Source organism: Colletotrichum siamense (genome assembly GCF_013390195.1).
Source record: "Colletotrichum siamense strain Cg363 chromosome Unknown KSG_Cg363_contig03, whole genome shotgun sequence".
Taxonomy (NCBI): Eukaryota; Fungi; Ascomycota; class Sordariomycetes; order Glomerellales; family Glomerellaceae; genus Colletotrichum; species Colletotrichum siamense.
In genome coordinates this window covers 3,873,863-3,891,460 of record NW_023501016.1, presented here as the reverse complement: position 1 = coordinate 3,891,460, position 17,598 = coordinate 3,873,863, and the positions used below count along the sequence as shown (strand labels likewise).

The 17,598-nt window shown below is 57.5% G+C and overlaps 4 protein-coding genes across 4 annotated transcripts; all 4 read right to left on the bottom strand.

Moving 5' to 3' along the window:
- Nucleotides 1–1,962: 1,962 nt before the first annotated feature.
- CGCS363_v005018 (putative hydroxyacylglutathione hydrolase) lies at nt 1,963–3,338 on the bottom strand (the record flags this gene model as incomplete). The annotated part of the gene is made up of 10 exons (XM_036636867.1): nt 1,963–2,049; nt 2,104–2,130; nt 2,186–2,320; nt 2,375–2,466; nt 2,525–2,738; nt 2,793–2,826; nt 2,888–2,959; nt 3,023–3,110; nt 3,169–3,211; nt 3,276–3,338. The coding sequence occupies 10 exons, from the start codon at nt 3,336–3,338 to the stop codon at nt 1,963–1,965; spliced, it is 855 nt and encodes a 284-aa protein (XP_036497700.1).
- A 282-nt stretch (nt 3,339–3,620) lies between these two features.
- On the bottom strand, nt 3,621–5,706 carry las1 (Pre-rRNA-processing protein las1; the record flags this gene model as incomplete). Its single annotated transcript, XM_036636866.1, has 2 exons — nt 3,621–4,284; nt 5,264–5,706. 2 exons carry the CDS (start codon nt 5,704–5,706, stop codon nt 3,621–3,623), a joined length of 1,107 nt encoding a protein of 368 aa, XP_036498959.1.
- Nucleotides 5,707–6,633: 927 nt separating this feature from the next.
- On the bottom strand, nt 6,634–8,232 carry CGCS363_v005016 (Saccharopine dehydrogenase; the record flags this gene model as incomplete). Its single annotated transcript, XM_036636865.1, has 4 exons — nt 6,634–7,594; nt 7,654–7,942; nt 8,050–8,132; nt 8,186–8,232. The coding sequence occupies 4 exons, from the start codon at nt 8,230–8,232 to the stop codon at nt 6,634–6,636; spliced, it is 1,380 nt and encodes a 459-aa protein (XP_036498603.1).
- A 1,183-nt stretch (nt 8,233–9,415) lies between these two features.
- CGCS363_v005015 (uncharacterized protein) lies at nt 9,416–9,619 on the bottom strand (the record flags this gene model as incomplete). Its single annotated transcript, XM_036636864.1, has 1 exon — nt 9,416–9,619. The coding sequence occupies one exon, from the start codon at nt 9,617–9,619 to the stop codon at nt 9,416–9,418; it is 204 nt and encodes a 67-aa protein (XP_036498606.1).
- Between the last annotated feature and the right edge of the window lie 7,979 nt (nt 9,620–17,598).

The window sequence follows — 17,598 nt, the reverse complement described above, 5'->3', positions numbered from 1 at the left end:
GAAATGAAGTCTGTCCTGCCCGCCGTCGTGAACTTCTTGTAGACGGTAAATCCTCATGCCATGCCATGCCATGCTTTGCCAAACGCCAAACACCTCGCGGGGTATAATGAACAACGCTCGAATGCGCACACCACCTCAGCATCACCGCCAGACCCCAGCCCGGCGCATCACCTCCTCAAACTCCTCCCTCTTCACGCCCCTCCCAACCCCCGCGCCGCCGTTGGCCTCGAGAATCATGTCCCTCAACACCTCATCCTTGACGTCCTCCCTCAGCACGCCAGCAACCCTCTTCAGATCCGCCAGCGAGATCACATCCCGCCCTCCGCTCGAGCTCCCCACGCCGGTGAACAGCCGAAATGCCTCCTCGACCTCCCGTCTCCTCTCCTCGCCCCCGGCCCCGTTGGTTTCCCGCTGGTGGTACTTGAGCGCGCAGATGGCGAAGAAGGGCTCGTACCCGACGAACCCATCGCCCTCCGGGTCCAGGATCTCGACGAACTCGGCCTGCTCGGCGCGCGAGGCCGGCGGGATCCCCAGCGCCACGAGCGCCGACCGCACGTCCGACGTCGGGATGACGCCCTCCTTGCCGTAACCGCGCATCGGCTCCGCGAAGAGGGAGAAGGCCTCGCGGATCTCGCGCTCCTCTTGCGCCGAGATGTTGTGCTCCTTGGCTAGCTTCGAGGCGCGCGGGCGCGGCGGGTCGGCGGAGGCGGCTGTTGGCGGTTTGCGCTTTGCGGGCTGGAGGGGGGAGGGTTAGCTATGCGGGTGCAGGAGCGGGCGGGGCGTAGTTTACCATTGTGGATTAATGTTTTATTCGCTCCTGTTTGTTTGGAAATATGCTGTGGTTGTGTCTAGTTGTCGAGGACAGAGGTTCGGTGGGAGGCGTGGGTTGGACGTCGATGACGATGGATGCGCCGGGGCGCTTTGCTCTGCGACGACGCGTTAATTGGTTTTCGGCGCGCACACAGTGTATATGGCACGTGCGGACACCCACCAAGCACCGTATCGCGGCCCCGCCGCAATGGGGATATAAAATTCTGCAACAGCTTGGTTTGATTCCTCGACTTCATCTTTTCACAGCCATCCATTGCACAACGCGATGGATGCGCAACTTCGTCGAGGACGGTAAAACGCCTTGACAGATCATCACGCCTCTACTGGTACGCCTACACTGGCAAGACACGCCTATTCTGGCACAGACAAATCGCCTACTCTGGCAAAAACACAGCAGCATCGCTCTGCAAAGACTTCGCCTACTCTGGCACAAACACTGCCACTGCAAAGCCCACACGCGGCCGCACGCAGTCTACAGCCTCCGCAACGGACGGCACCTCTTTGCAACCCACGCAGACCTCCATCGAGATTTTCTACATCTCAAAACCCCCAAGTGGCCGGAAGACACCTTCTGCGCGCCGCGGGCCTCGACATCCCGATACTCGACGGATGCAAACACCGTTCTCACACGGGAGGCCAAACAGACAAACCTCACGGCGTCTGCCGTTTTTTCCCTCTTATTCTCTCGAACCGCTTCAAAATATGCTAGAGCTTGCCGCTTCCAAAACCCAGAGCGAGCACGTGTGGACAGTGAAGCAAAATTGAACAAACGGGGGCGGTCGCAGGACGAACCGCCTCTTCCCTGGGCTACACCAGTCGCACGATCGATCTCGGTCGGGCGCTTTGGGCCTTCGGGAGACATGCTGATGATGAGAGGTGAAGATGACTGCAGCTGAATTTTGTTCTCTTCCAGAGAGCGAGCCTATGCCGCCATGTGGTCTAGTAGAGATGATTCGTAAACTACTGGTATCACCTCCGCGCCTCCGTATTGAACCCCATATCCCGTCCGCTTGCTTCACATCAAATTTTTGACTCGGGAGGTGGACTTCACGCAAGTCAGCCCCTGCGTTCAAACCCATGCTCAACCAAGATCATGACAGTTGGTGAGGGAAAATGAAGCCTACCACTTACTCACTTGAAGTTGTTCTTCATCTCGCGCAGCTTGGCCATGACGGCGACGGGCTCCTGCTCTCCCGTAACCTTGTGGATCTCGGGGTCCTGATATCTCGTCAGCCTAGAATCATCTTTCGGTACACCACTGTCGTAACTCACATCCACACGCATAAAGACATTGTGCTTCTACATCAAAGTCAGCGGCCCAATCATCCATCTGCCATCTATGATGGGGACATACCTTTTCATCGCCAATGGTGAACTTGCCCTGCGTCTCCTCGTTGTTCTCAGCGAACTTTTGCAGCTTCAGGATGGCCTCGTTCTGCAGCACCGACGCGGCGAACTTGACGTTGGACTTGGTGTACTCGTGGCCGGGCTTGCTCCAACATCAGCTTCATACTCATGCCCCCGATGCGGGACTCGAACTCACAAAGACAACCGTGTCGTCGGGCAACGCGGCCAACGTCTTGTTCAGCGCCTTGTGCATCTCCTCCGGGGTCCCCTCGAAGAACTTGCCGCAGCCTGCGTCGATGGTGTCAGTAGCGTCGGGAAAGATGAAGGGGGGTAGAGAGGCACTCACCGCTGTGGAAGAGCGTGTCGCCCGTGAAGACGACCTTCTGCTCCCCGTCCTGCATGAACCAGCAGATGCTGTCCTGCGTGTGGCACGGCGTGTAGAGCGCCTTGACCGCGATGCTGCCAATCTTGAACGACTCGCCGTCACCGGGTGTTTTCGTCACGGCCTCGCAGTCCTTGCCGCCGATGATGGCCAGGTCGGGCTTCTTCAGCTCCTGACGCTGTTGCGGCGTATCAGCAACATCCTTACTCGTCATCCTCAAAAGACAACTTACCAGCTTCTTGTTGCCACCTGCGTGGTCCCAGTGGCTGCCAGTCGTTAGTCGGCCGTGCCCTCTCCCCCAAAGTCAAAACTCGCTGGTAGACTCACTGGTGCGTGTTGACGATGGCGGTGAGGTTGATCTCGTTGTTCTTCAGAGCCTTCTCCAGCACCGGGGCGACTCTGGCGCACACACTCTAGGTCAGTTCATGGTCATTGAGTGCTTCACCGGGAGGTGTCGCTCACTCGGGCGGATTGGCCGGGTCAATGATGACGGCGTCGTTGGTCTTGTCGTCCTTCACCAGGTAGGCGTAGTTGTTGCTACTACCCTTCCCTAGAAATCCACGATCGCGTCAGAACCGGGACTACATCGTGAGACTTGAACGACGTACACATGGGAATCGACTGGATATGCATGGCGTTGGTGAATGTAAGCTGCACCAGTTGTCAGCAGCGGCCCCTCCTTCAACCGTTTCCCTCAAGACGGATAGATGCCTACAGCTGCTGTTACGGTAGCGAGGTTGTGTCTCAGAAATGGCCTCCTTGCGATGAGGGGATTCATGAAAGGCAACTGCGGTGTTGAGAAGGCGTGTCGTCGGTGCTTCGAGTGGTGGTATTAGCCGCGCTTCAGCGGCAAGTCACGGTGACGTTATTACAAATCTGAGGAGGGGGCCCCTGCAGGAAGTCCCCCCTCCACTCACTCATCGTCATAACCCCCCACGTGATGCAGCAAGACAACTTCACTTTGGCTTCAGCGTTCAACTTCAACATAACCGCTGATGAATCAGGCAGAAAGAGATAAGAATATGGTATCAGGTCGTCTTCAATTATAGGCGGCCTGTATTCAGGCAACGCCGATGGGACGCGGCTTCCAAGGGCCCTCATGCTTGGCCCAACCGATCCCACCGCTCTCGTCGCCCTCATGTTCCGCATTTTCAGCAGTCTTCTCCTCGTCCCTCGCGTCCGACATTAAGACGTCCCTACTCCGTGAAATCTGCGTCCTTATCTCCTCAACCTGCTCCTCCAGGTCAATATCCTCGCGCTCCTCCACCCCTTCTTGTCCTTTGTGCAGAAGCTCCCTCGATAACCTCAGAGCCCCCCGCAAGACTGCATCATCCCTCGGCGCCTCCATGACCTGCGACAGCGCCGTAAGCAGCTGGCTCTCGTCGAGCCTGCCCAACAGCCTCTTCCGCTCAGCCTTCCTCGCCCCCTCCGCCTCTTCCAGGTACGCTGTCACCATCTCACGATACCCACGCGCGGCGGCGTCCCCGACGATGACCTCCTCCTCACCCTCATCCGCGCCCAGGTGCTGCCAGTAGTACTCCCAAATCCACGCCAGAGCCTTCCTCGCTGCGGACCGCAGCTTCGCCAGGGATGGCAGCTGCTCATGCGTGGCCTGGTGACGCAGCTCCACAAACGTTGCCGGCAGACCAATGGTCTTGGCCACGGAGTACATGCTCAGCTTGCGCTGCTTGTCCTGGTGCCCGTCGAGGAGCCCGGTTACGAACCTGCAAGTGTCAGTGAGCAGGTGTGGTATGACGATCAGCGATACTAGCATCGTGAAAGACAATCCCCCCAAGGGGCCGCCGGCCGGAGACGGACGAGCAGTCCGGACGGCTCAGGCGGAACCATAACCGTACACATGGTCAGGGAAGATGCCTTGCAGGTCTTGGTGTTGGTTGATAGACCACACGTCTCCAGCAGGTAAAACAAATGCTGCCGGGCCAGGAACGTCAGTCAGCCGTAGGTCAGAGTCGCACTCGCGACCCAGACAAGCTGAGACAAGAGCGAACACCGAGATGGTTTTGCCAACCATGGAGAAGGTGTGTCTTTGCAAGTCCTCCTTGGCTTCGAAAAGCTAGCCCGTACAAGCGAGCGGGCGCTCGTGTAAGTGTTTGCGAGTGTAATATTCGTCTGCAGATCAGGCGATTTCACCCGGTCGATTCATCAGACGGACCGGCCTGGGTCTGGTCTATGGTCTCTGATCTCTGGGTCTGAGGGGCTGAACCCAAAAGACGGGCAGGGCGTCATGGCAAGAACGTAGTGTGAGGGTGTGTCCCAGACACAAGGAGTGGCGTGAGAGCAGAGGATTTGACAATCCCGCCCTCAGAGGGCAAAATTATGAAATACCCGAAAGCCAAAATAACGCCAACGACGACAGGTGCCCAGATCCCCGGGGAAGGGAGGGGCGTGGAGATGTAAAGGCCAGAGGGGAAGAAAGACGGACAAGCCAAAGGGCAGAACAAACCAACAACGTGTTTCATGGCCCCAAAGAGGGTTGGTTGGGTTGGCTTTGGTTGGGAGGATGGGAGACGGGCGGGAAGCAGCCCAGACGAGAGGGAGCAAACGGCCGAAATAGACTTTGACATGCCCCCCTTCTGTCTCGCTTGCACTGCATAGCATGTACGGAAGGCTTGCTTTGTATTTGCATCGAAGACCAAAAAAAGCAAAAAGACGAAAAAAGAAGACGAAGAAGCCAAAACGTACCGACTAAAGGCGGCCGCGTACGCCGCTCGTACAGCGTAGGTGCCAGCGCTCCCGGAGCTCTCCCCGTCGCTGAGGATGGCGGCCGTCAGCAGCGCCGTCGACTCGACCATGTGTGGGCAGTTCCCGCGCTGCATCCACATGGACACTCTGGCGACGGCGTGGTGCTGGGCCGCCAGTGCTGCTGCTGCTGCTGCCGAATGGTCGTTGGCGCTGGTGCTCGTTGCGGCCGTGGTGTCAGCGGCATGGGTCGACGACGCCGACGGTCTGGGTGGTGCAGCAGCCGTAGCGGGTGCCCGGGTGGTGCTGGCGGCCATTCTGGCTTTGGCGGAGGGCGCTGTAGTGGCAGCAGCAAGTGCTGACGGGGCGGCTGCGGGATAGAATTGCTGGCGAACCTTGAGCAGCTCGCGGCGATCGCGCCATGGCGTCAGGATGTATTGGACCATGCTTCCGATCGTTCGTTCGTTCGTTCGGCGGGCTATTGAGCTGCGCCCAGGTAGCGAGTGCGCGCCCTTGTGTGTGTGTGCTAGACCGCTAGAGTCGCGCGGCGAGAGGCAGCAGCTGTATGTGCGGTAAATGTAGGCAATGTTTCAGAGCCGCGTCCGGAAAGCTCAGATGCAAGTACCTCTGTACCGAACGCCTTCTCCGTAACAGGGCGCCAAACCGATTTGTCTTTTCTCTCCGCTGCAGTCCAATGGGGGGTGCCTGGGGTCGGGGCAAGGGGGCGCGTGCTACGCAGTACTCGTGGAATACTTCGAAGTTGATAGATGGGACGGGGAAAAGGGAAGGGAAGAAAAGTATGGAGACAATTTTCGGCTCTCTAGTGAAATTCCCGGCTACCAGACACAGACACAGCACACGACACACCGCCAGCCGACTACCGCCAGGGACATGTAAAGCGCCACCCTGCCTACCTATGGCAAGTGCAGCGAGACTCTCAACCTCAGGGGCATCTCATTCCACACTGACCGACACATCAGATGAGTTGCACTTTCTCTCTCACCAACCTTGATTCCGTTCGTACCGTGGCGTTGCACCAATGTCTCTGGCCCATATTCGAACGCCCGCTCTGGCGCTGCACAGCTGAGATGAATCTTTTTCATTCCTTCACCACCGCCCCAATGTCCGGTCCACTCCAGAGATGACCGAATGATGCAGGGGTAGCGCAATGTTGGGGCTCACGTACGGGTAAGGGACGAGAGTGCATACACATCGTGGACATCAATGCGTCCTTCTATATCCTTGGAGGTCTAAACTTTTATTTTAATTCTCATCAAGGTGATCGCCAGAATCGACGACACCCGGTAGGTACCCGATCCGGTGCGGCCCAGGTCTGCCACAAGCTATGCCACCTCACGCCACACAAACACCCTCTAAGACAGGGTCTTCTCGATCAGGAAAATTCCGTACTTCTCCTTGAGCTCCTTGATCAAGGGGTCGTTGATCTTGGAGTTCATCGGCGCCAGGACACCCTTCTCCGAGATGGTGCCGTTGAGCACCTGCTGGACAGCAACACCGCAGGGGACACCGACCAACTTGGCCATGGCGGAGTAGCCCTTGGGGTCGCCGTACTCGACGAGGGTAGACGTCCTGGTCTCGCGGGCGCCGCTCTTGTGCTCGATCTCGAACTTGTGCTGGAGCATGACCATGTCGCGCTCGCCCTCCTCGAACTGCATCTTCTTCTCGAGCGTCGCGCAGAGCGTGTCGAGGGGGTTGCCGCGGGGGATGGTCTGCTCGTCAGAGAAGACGCCGATCCAGCGGAGACCGCTGAGGATTCTCTGCTGGTCCTCGGGGGACTCGAAGGTCGCCTTGGAGAGGATGGCGGCCTCGAGGTCGCTCTGGCTCGACGAGGAGGCGCCGACGACGGCCTTGGTGGCCTCCTTCCAGGGAACGGGGCTGGAGAGAGCCTGCTGGGCGGTGTCGTCGAGGAAGCCAATGTCGACGAGGACCTTGATGAACTGAGGGAAGCCCTGGTAACGGAGGGTGCCGCGGATGATGGTCTCCGCCTCGGGGATGTTGTAGCGCTCCTTGTAGGGAGTCGAGTCACGGTTAGGGTACGCGACGAAGGCGTAGCCGGGATAGATGTAGTAGGGCTTGGCGGTGCCCATGAGGTCCTTGGAGGCGACGTCGACGACCTGTCCGTCCTTGTAGTACTTGGCCGCGTTACGCAGAGCAAGCAGGACACCGCGAGAAGACCACGAGAACTTGTAGCCGAGCGGGTTGTCAGAGGCCTCAGGGGCGGGGAGACCACCGCAGTAGGAGAGGAAGGAAACGATCTTGCCTCCCTCGGCGTGAACCTCCTCGATGGTCTTGACAGCGTACAAGTGGTCGATACTGGAGCACACGTCAACATCTCTGCTCATAATTCGTGGTTGTGTGTCTGCCACACTTACCCAGGGTCAAGACCGATCTCGTTCATGACGGTGATACCGGCCTCCTTGGCCTGCTGGTCAAGCTCCATCATGGCGGGGGAGACATAGCTGGTGGTGACGACGTGCTTCTTCTGGCGGATGGCCGACTTGATGACGGTCGCGTGGAAGGTGTAGGGGATCAAGCTGATGACCAGGTCGTGCTTGGCGACCTCGGCGTCGAGAGCGGCATCGTTGGTGACATCGAGCGAGATGGGTGTGGCGTGCTTAACACCGGCGGACAGCTTCTGGGCCGACTCGAGAGTTCTGCAAGCTGCATTGGTTCGGGACGGGTTAGTTTCGCTACACCAAACACACAGCAAATGATGGCGCGCAATGTCTGATGTCAGACGCGCACGAAGACGGAGGGCTCTTGCTCACCAACAGTGACGGGAATGCCAGCCTCGCTGAGGATGTCCAGGGTCGGCCGGGTCACGAAGCCCGCACCGAGCATCAAAACGCTCCTACGCCCATGGCAAAAGTAATTAGCGCGGGGTTCGTCCTCTCACACACATACACAACAGACGGGTGGTGCACAGCGGGTGAGTCGTACTGGGATGCCATCTTGAGAAATCGAGTTGTGTTGTTTCTGACTGTATCGTGTGCGATGCAATTCAGTGATGTGTGAGTCGAGGCTTCAGCTTCCACGAAAGAGGGGAAAGGTCTCGTAGCCAAACAGGACCAGGTAGTTTGGCAGCAATTGCAAAAAAAAAAAAATCGGATCGCTACCCGGTATCTTTGCTGTCGTGATTCGTGACTCGCCCGCGACGAAAATTTCCACAGCATCAATGGTGGGGTAGAGTTGCCAAGTCGAGCCGATAACGGCCTCTTCCCCCTCCTTCCCCCTCCTCCCCTCTCCAACACTGTGCAGTGTTTTCTCACTCACTCAGCTGGCACTGTCGGGTTCGGCTTCCAGTAGTGCCAGCTGTGTGTGGCTCACTGCACATCCGTCACCCTCTGGAGTCTGAGGTGCGGCACACAGTGAGACACAGTGGGAGTAGACGCTGAGGGGGAGGAGGCTGGGGGCCGTTGAGGTCACCGCACCAGAATTTTCTCAGGGGACACGGCGGGGTGTTTCGCGACCTGGCAGGGCTGGCCAGAACGGCGGGGGTGGGGTTCCACAGTGTACAGGATTGGCCGGCCGCTGGAATGTGACAGGGGAGCATGGACCCACACTGCAGCTCATGCCATGCTCGACAGGGATACTGTTCGGGAGGCTCTTTCTCGCTTATTTTTAGCGTCCGCGTTGACGATTCAACTTCGATTCGGCGCCTCCTCCGTGCTGTTGGTGCTGGCTGTGTACACTGGTAGTCGAAATCTCCCGCATCTTGCACGCATCAAGTCACGATAGGTGCAAAAAGTGGACAGGTTGAGTGTTGAGTCTTTTGCGCATAGCGCGGTGTTTTTCTTGTATTTTGGGTTAGGTCATCTATCTTCGCAGCTAAGCTGCACATCGTTTGACGACACGGGGACCACTTGTCTGGCCCCTGCGTCCCTTTCATTGTGTATCCCTGGGGTATTGTTTTGGCCTTCCCTTTTTTTCTTCCCCAGCCTCCGCCTTCCAAAATCATCAGCCTTAATAGATGTTTTTCAATCCTAAGGCCCAACTCCCCTCTGTGATGATACATCTCTTGGTGGTTGTAATCATACATAGTATACAAAGTGTCGTCATTAAATCATAATCGCTTGCGCTGATAGTGTACCGTGAAATTCCTTGGGTTTTTTTTTTTTTCGTTGTGTCGTCATATTAATCCTGTTCCTCGCCGTCGGCATCTTCCTGATCCTCGTCGTCGCTCTCCTCAGGGGGCTGCCACGACTCCTCGAGCTTCAAGCCCTTGCCGGTACCTTCGCGAGGACGGTACGGAGCACCCAGGAGGGAGGACATGGCGGAGCGAGAAGCGTCGAGCTGAGGGTCGTGGTCGTACTTGTCAGGCGCGTCGTAGAGGCCCATGCCCACGAGAATCTCACCCTCCTCCTCAGGCTCGTCCAGAGGCTGGTAGGGGATGGTGTCCTCGTTGGGAACGATGGGCTGCGGCTGCTGAGCCTGGGGAAGGGTCTCTGGAGTCGGCGGCGACGTGCTGGTGAAGCCGTCCATGGGGTACGAGTTCCAGGAAGTCGAGGTGGTGGAAGGTGTCAAGTCGGGGAGAGTGGAGGGAAGCGCCGGGAAGGGCTCGGCATATCCAGCAGCCTCAGTTGAGGAGACATAAGCTGGAGGGGCCTGCTGGGGAACATTCCAACCCTCTACGGGGAGATAGGAAGATCCATCGTAGGCGCCAAAGGGGAGAGAAAGTGGTGAGAAGGCGGCGGCAGGAGAAGTGCTGCAAGAGTAGGCAGCAGGTGTAGGCGGGAACTGCTGGTACGCAGTGTAGCTATCGGTCTCATGATATGCCGATGTGGTGGCAGGGAACGGGTAGTGGGCCACGGACTGCTGAACCGGCAACTTGTGCTGTTGTTGCTGGAAGGTGGATGGTTGCCAGCTGAGGGGACGACTGGGTCGAGTTTGAGAGCTGTACTCGGGCATCGGGACGTGGTCCATAACCTGCTGCCTCCTCCTCGCCAGATTTCCGTCGTTCATCATAGTCCTCCTCCTCGCCTGCATAGATGACGATGACCTCGGGCTGTTGTTTGCGCTTGTGGGCTTGACGACGCGCATGGCTGACCCAGTTCGTTGTCCGTTGGAACCTCTTGATAGCCTCCTTGACGCCTGTGATAGAGCCATCTGTCTCGACAAGTCGTCGAGGAAGGTGTCTTGGTGGTAGGACATGGGGACGACGCCCGGGAGAGCACCTCCCATGAGTGTGGGCATCATGATGGTGAATGTGATGTCGGTGACCGTTGTTGAGTGTGGTGTAGTGTGGTGTGAAAAGTAGAAAATGGTTGTAGTTGGAGACTCTGATGAGAAAAGCAGTTCAAAGTGAAAGAGATGCGGCGGTGGTTGGTGATATAGATGACATAGAATGGACGGACCCAAGGGCTAGCCTATGTAAGTACGGAGAAAGAGGCCTTGCTCTGCAAGAGTTCCAAGGGAGTAGCGAGAATACATGGGTGATACTAGATTGGTCTTGAAGAAGGATAAAATCAAACCTTAGCCCCAGCGGAGCAACGACCACACTAGACTACCACTACGGATACGCAGCAGGCACCATGGGTATGGAGTTATGGAGTGGGCCAAGAAAGACAACACCTAGTGTGAAGACCTTGAACGGTTTGGCATGTGTGTACGAAGAGGCAGCGAGTTGCGGGTTGCGTGCATGGGGATGGGATGTTGATGGGAGGTATCCGCGCAGCCGTGCAGTGCAGGTGTCCCAAGCGGCGTGGCTGGACAGGGGCGGTACGTACCGTTTCCGTCCCTTTTTGGGCGGGTGTCTGGGTGTCGAAGGGGCGGCCAGCGAGAAAGCGGGCTGCGTCATATGGATTGGGCAGGGATCTCACAACGGAGGGTAAGTGGATTTCGGAGTCCAAGGAGACGAGGCGGCTGCTTCCCTTTGGGCTGTCTCTGCACCGCAGTAGATACGGCCGGGGTGGGCAGGGCAGGACAGGGCAGGACGGACACACAGGCAGGTGGAGGCAGGATGGGAAAGCATGGGAGGCATGGGGCGGACTTGTCGATAGCGCTGGTGGGTGTGAGTGTGTGGGGTTCTCTGGTGAGTGAGAGCGTGTGGTGCCGCAGTGGGTGTGGACGCTTGACTGCTTTGCCTTGGTGGTTCTGGCACAGAGTGGTGGTGGTGGAGGGCGAGGAGATGGGTGATGGACCAGGGAGGGCGAGGTACACTACGGAGTACGAGCGAGCGCGGGGCGGTCACTGGACACTGGACTGGTCAGGGCAGTGGGTGGAAAGGATGGATCACTGGCGGATGGATGAATGAGGGAATGGGTTGTGGAGCCGGCCAGGTGGTGGTGCCAATTCTACGCCATGTCCTAGGAGTGCGTATGTGTGTGTGTGTGTGTGTGTGTGTGTCTCCCATGAACGGGTAGCGAGTAGCGTCGGGTGCCGCATGTACCGTTTCGAGGTACCTCACCGGCCCCAGGACGTCGTGCCATGGCGGCACACAAGGCTCAAGTCGAGATGGGAGGAGGGGCAGGCCTGCCTGGTACGACTGGACGGCCGAATATAATGAAGAAAAAAGGAAAAAACACAAGAAAAAAAAAAAAAAAGCTGCTAGGTTGAAGCGGAGGGCTGTCCAGTACGTACCCTTCCCGTACCTTGCCATCCTGGCTGGCGGGTGGGCAGCACAGGGGCAGCGGGCGGTCAAGGAGGTAAGGAAAGAAAAAAGAACATGGATGGAACGTCTTTGGCCCAAAGAACCACTTGGCCCAGGCGCTCACGCCGCCAGCTTGGAGTCTGGAGATGGCCACCCCTGCTTGCGTCTCGTGCAACAACGCAGCAGAGCGCCGCATACAGGCCAGGGGCAGCAGGTTAGAAGGGGTCCAAGGGAAACCGCCTCTCTGCTTTGCTGACCCAGAGGGTGTCGTTACCGCATTGAGTCGGCGAGGCCCCGTCTGCAATCAGCCAGCCGCGTCCAATCACCCATCGTCAACAACCCCCTGCAAGCTTAGTTTGAACTGATGGGTTACATCAGAAGGGGCGTAGTGCTATGAAGCCGCTGGGGATCTAAGGAACCCCAGCAAAGACATCCGCTCTTGGGACCATGGATCCATGGCCGTCATCCCTCCATGCCTGTCGCCGTCCCCCTCGAGCCTCCTCCTCCTTCCCCCCCCCTAAACACTAGCAGATGGGATGTGCATCTCGCCTTGCATGTTTTGGTGGTTTCCTCCAAAGTGCCACCCACCCAATGGCCTTGCCTGTTGATGGCCTTCCATCCTGTTACTGACCGATCGTCTGCCTGTCTGACTGATGCGAAGAGGAGTCGCCAATTTGTTCGTGGATGGATGCACATCCCGAATCCAGCACTAGCAACCTGCATGGTTGGCGAGACGAGGCAACGTCCATTTCCACCCCTTCCACATCCACCTGAAAGCCTTACTGACACCGCGCAATCTAACATTAGAAAAGCCCGCAACTGTATCAGACAGCGGTTAAGCCGGTTGCCTTCGCTCGCCCTTGTCCAGCGGCTCTCCTACCGCTCATCTCGGGGAACCCATAGAGAGATCAGGTGCCACCGTCCAAAAGGCGGAAAACAAGATGTGTGAAAAAGCACAGACTCTGGATAACCCAAGATCTCCATCGGGGTCTTGGTCTCAGGGCCGCAGAGGTGAAAGAAGTTAGAACTATGAGAGAAGCACGGAGACGGTCCCGCTTAGGGAAGTCCCCTGGCGCAACAGTACGTACCGTACCAACTGCGAGCATTGTCGGCCTCTTCGTGACCTATACTAACCTACGGCTTGTTAGCCAGCAACTTCGAGACGATATATCACCATGCGTGCTTCCTCTAATGATCGGTACATTGACGCAAGCCGGCGACCACCAGGCTCGTCAAGACGTTGCTTTGAGGGGAGGTCAGAAATGCTCCAACCCGGAAGAGACGAATACTTGGTACATCCAATAAATGGATCATGGCACAGTTGCGGCCCCTCTGTCGGCCACGAAAGATGGTGTCCAAACGGGTAGAAGTTTAGCGTGCCGCGCATCGTCTTTCGCGACCGGCAGCACAGCTGTCTAGGTGCACCATGCCTTGGGCGTCCGGTCACTTTGTTGGTCATACGAAGTGGTTGATGTCGCTGAGCGGCGGCCCAAGGTACGAAACGGAACGTTAATTGTTTGCAGTCATCCTAGCGCAAGAGCGAAGCCAAAATGGGCGTGTGCCAAGGGGGCGTGAGGCCATCGAATGACAAGCCGCTCTCCAGGCGCATGGGAGGTGGAACGGACGAGGGCGGATCACAGATCTCATTCAGGAGACGGCTGTTGGCTTGAAGCTTCCACACACCCCTGACCCAGAGTGAGGTCGATTTGCGGAGACAGAGACGAGAAGGTTGCGATTGTGTGCACACGCGCAGTAGGTTCGTGTGGAAGTGTGTGAGGATGGCATGGCGTGGGTCGTGTGGATAGCATGCCGTTTCTTTCCCCTGGCCTCCAGCGTACCACAGTCAATGTATTGTGAGGGCGGGCGTCAATGGTGGTATGAGTCTGTGAGTGGTTGGACCAAAGCCAAGGGCCGATTGGTGAGTTGCCGCAAGCTATGGCCACTTGGTGACGAGAACACAAGTGTGAGATGCCACTGGGTCGATGATTTCGCCGTAGCAATTCGGCTTGGTCGGTGAGTTGACATCCAACCTGTGGTTGTGTTGGCTCAGCTGCGCTTTGCCATGGGTTGCACCCGTTTTAACCACGGGTAGTGCAAGCTGATACTGGGTAGATTCAGTGGATGGATCAACCGGAGGCGGTGGACGCGCATGTTCCGGACCGGAATGCAGGTAGTTTGCAAGATGATGATGGTTTGAGAGCATGAGCATCAGCAGCTGCCTTGGCGATCTCCTCAGTCACCGTCCCATGAGGGCCACGGCTGGCCGAAATCATGTCAAAGGGCCGAAGCTGCAAGCATGTCTTGAGTCGTGACATTAGGTGGGCATCGTCCTTGTTGGACTAAAGTGCGCAGCCAGATACCTTGGGTGGTGTCCACGCGGGTTGTTCGGGGTATCATGTATCGTAGGTATCGGCTGTTGCTGATGCATCGGAGCGAAGCCTCTTTATTTTCCCCTTTCTTGTTTCCCCCACAATGTGTTGCATCCTTTCATCGATCCATGCCCAAGGGGGGCAGACAGGCGAGGCGAGGAGTTGGACGGTGACCGCGTCAGGCGGAGGTCACAGCAACTGCATGTCGGCATGCCTGGGCCAGGGAATCAGGGTGTTGGGGGCGTCGTGTTCCTCGAAATGGGATGAAATGGGACGGGCAAATTGCAGCATATTGGAATGTGGGATTGCGAAACCTCCGAGATGGGTCATGGACGGCTGTGACTGATGTTCACGAGAATAGCCGCAGCTGGGCTAGATGGGCCGAGTGACATGAAGGCGAGAGAGTCAGTCACAGTCACAGTTTGCTAGGTCTGCTAAGGTACCTAGGGGAGACAAGTCAAAGTGTGGGTGACGAGGTGGTTGGGCGACCCGACACCTCAAAGTGTGCAGGTGCAGGGTCAGAGAGAGGGAGGGCAAAAAGTAGCCCGTGGCAACCATGTACATAAGATCAGGTGTATGGCGTGGGGCGGATCAAGTATTTGCAAGGCGCGAGGTACATGTGTCGGCGGCACTCTCTCTCTTTCCCTTTCGCCCCCCTTTTCCACCCGTTCTGAGCAGGAGTCAGCCGTTACCTCGAGTTTTGGCAACACAGTGACTCTGCCATGCTGGGTTCCAACGCTTCAGTGTCCATCCATTCCCACGTTTGAGCCATAAAAATCTGACAGCACGTCAAGGACCCATACCGAAGGGCAGAAGGACGACGAGGCTTGTAGACGTCGGGGGCCATAACTTGTAAGGGAAAGGGAAACCTCCACTAACTGGTGTGTAGCCAGTACATAGACTAGGGTAGGATGTTGGTGGATTCGTGAAGTACTGGCTACCTTGTCAACCACGCTTCGATATTGGCAAGTCGCCCCATGATCAAGATTCAACATCCTAGCCCCGGGAATATGCAATTTTGCCAGTAGCACCCGCAACAACAACCGCAACGCCAAGGCCAGGCAGGGCGGCACGACGGCAAGGGCGAAAAGCGAGGAACGAAAGGCGACGAGGCATGGGCCAGTGTTCCTTGGGTTCTGACAAAGCAAAGACCAGGCCAGAAACACATTGGACCAGGCTCGAGCCCCCAAGACACCACACAAGGTTGAAGGCTCAGCGCCGACCCTGTCGAGGTCTGTCCCTGTGGTGGACATTAACATGACCAAGCTTACTGCAAATTGTTTAGCGCGCCCAAGATAGTACCGCACTCAGGTACCTTCTGCGTGTCTGTCTACCTAGTGTCACGGACGGCACCTTACCGCGCTGGACGGACATTGCCCATCCCCATCCAAGTAAAAGAAAGAAATAACCATGACGGTTTGACGGCCCCCACCCAAGATTCAAGTCGAGCACTGGGCTACCTGGGAGTGGAGGGCTTATTATTGTACGCAGTACGAGAGCATATGGATTGTTGACAACGTATCGTCGTAGCAAAGCAGACCAACGCTAGCCGTAATCGACGTTCGATGGCAAGCCACTTGAATTGCTGGTGGAGGAAGACGAGGGCGACAGGCCGGAGGAGTGATATTTCACAGCGCTTCACAGGAGGGATCTGCGTCCGCCGTCTGCGACACCTTCCATGTTGATGCGTCTTGGAGGCCTACCTCAATTTGGATTGATTTCAACGCGCCGTGAGTCGAGGATGACCGAGACGCAGCACAGGCCGTGCAGTGACTCTGAGTGTGAATCCTTGACTTCCACTGAATCTGGAGCTGGAGGTAACTTAGCCGCTAGGCTCCACTCCATCTTAGGTGACGGATTGCAGGGCAGTCGGTGGTGGCGGCGGCGGCGGACGAGCAGGCAGGAAGGAGAAGAAGGCGGAGGCGGAGGAGAGGAAGAGAAAAGCAACCAACCTGGAACATCAGGCAGAGACTTCCTGGTCGCAGTCGCAGTCAACCCCGGTGATCTCAGACAGACATGGCAGACAGCAGGCAAGGGCATGGGTACCTCAGGCACTCATGTTCCCTGGCGTCGTCAGGTCACACATCAGGCAAGTCGTCCAGTTGCTAACTTGCAAAGCACCAACCGGTAACCACGACCAGTGCAGTGCGGTGCCTCCTTCCAATGGAGACTTGAGAAAAAGGTGCGGTACTTAGCCTTCTTGTCTCACTACTCGTATCTCTGGCTGCGGGATACTTCAAATTGGGGTACCTATCTACCTTCCTGAGGTAGCCCTGCTCCACGTTCATTTTGTCTTGACACCACACACCGCCTACACTACCTTCCGTCCTACACAAACCGTGCCGCGGCCTGGCCCTGTCCGCCCGCCCGTCCATCCCAAGAGGAACTCAGGTCCCGTCGTCCACACCTAACTTTCACCTTACCCGACCTCAGCTTAGTGCAAGACTCCGCACCACGACGCCGCCTCGGGCAGAGTGCTCCTCGCCAAACGCATTTCCAGCAAGACGGGTATCCATGCGATGCCATGGGTGGGGACACCGGTCGATCGAGGCGAGCCCGCGATTGGAGCGAATGGGCCTGACAGTGGCACACCTCTCACGATCCGCACCTCGCAGCCCGCGCCGAGCAAAGTCGCAGCAATGGCATAGCTCTCGGTCTTTTGTTCCCTTCAGTCTCGAAGCAGCACCACTTTCCACCACCGGACACCCATCACCCCCTCGCCCTCGCCCTCGCCCTCCAGCAGCGTGAGTCCGGCTACAGCGCTTCCATCAGCCCCTGTTCCCCTACTCCGCCCACTATTCTTCCCCTCAATACAGTCCGTCCAGCACACCCGACCACACCCAAGTCTAGGCCGGCAGGGTGTGGTGTGCCCTCGGTCTTCCATTCCTTTTGCTTCTATTTTCCTCTCCCCTGAGCCCCTGGCTTAGCAGGTACCTACGAATAGGTCGCTGGGCAGGTGGTGTGGAACGCACCGCAAAGTACCTTTCACCTCGTCACCACAACAATGCATCACAGATGCTGACCAGTCGTCGGCTTCAGACTCCAGGACATGTCATTTGGGATTCGACCCGCGGCACTTGTGACAATGCCCGTCTTCTCCGCCCGTGCTCCCTGCGAGAATTTCGCCATGGGGCAATGACACCGCTGGAAACTGGGCCAGCCGCGATCTGCCAGAGCCTTCATTCCCCTCGACCCCCCCCCCCCCCCCCCCGGAACCCTTCCTTTCACAGGCTCTCGCATACGCCTCGAGCGAGACGTTCTCAGACTTCCTGCCCTGTCCAGCTGGCTCAATCTTACCCGCCGGCCTTGGGGTGTCTGTCCTGCGGTTCTGATCCAAAACCGTCCAACCCCCCTCCTGT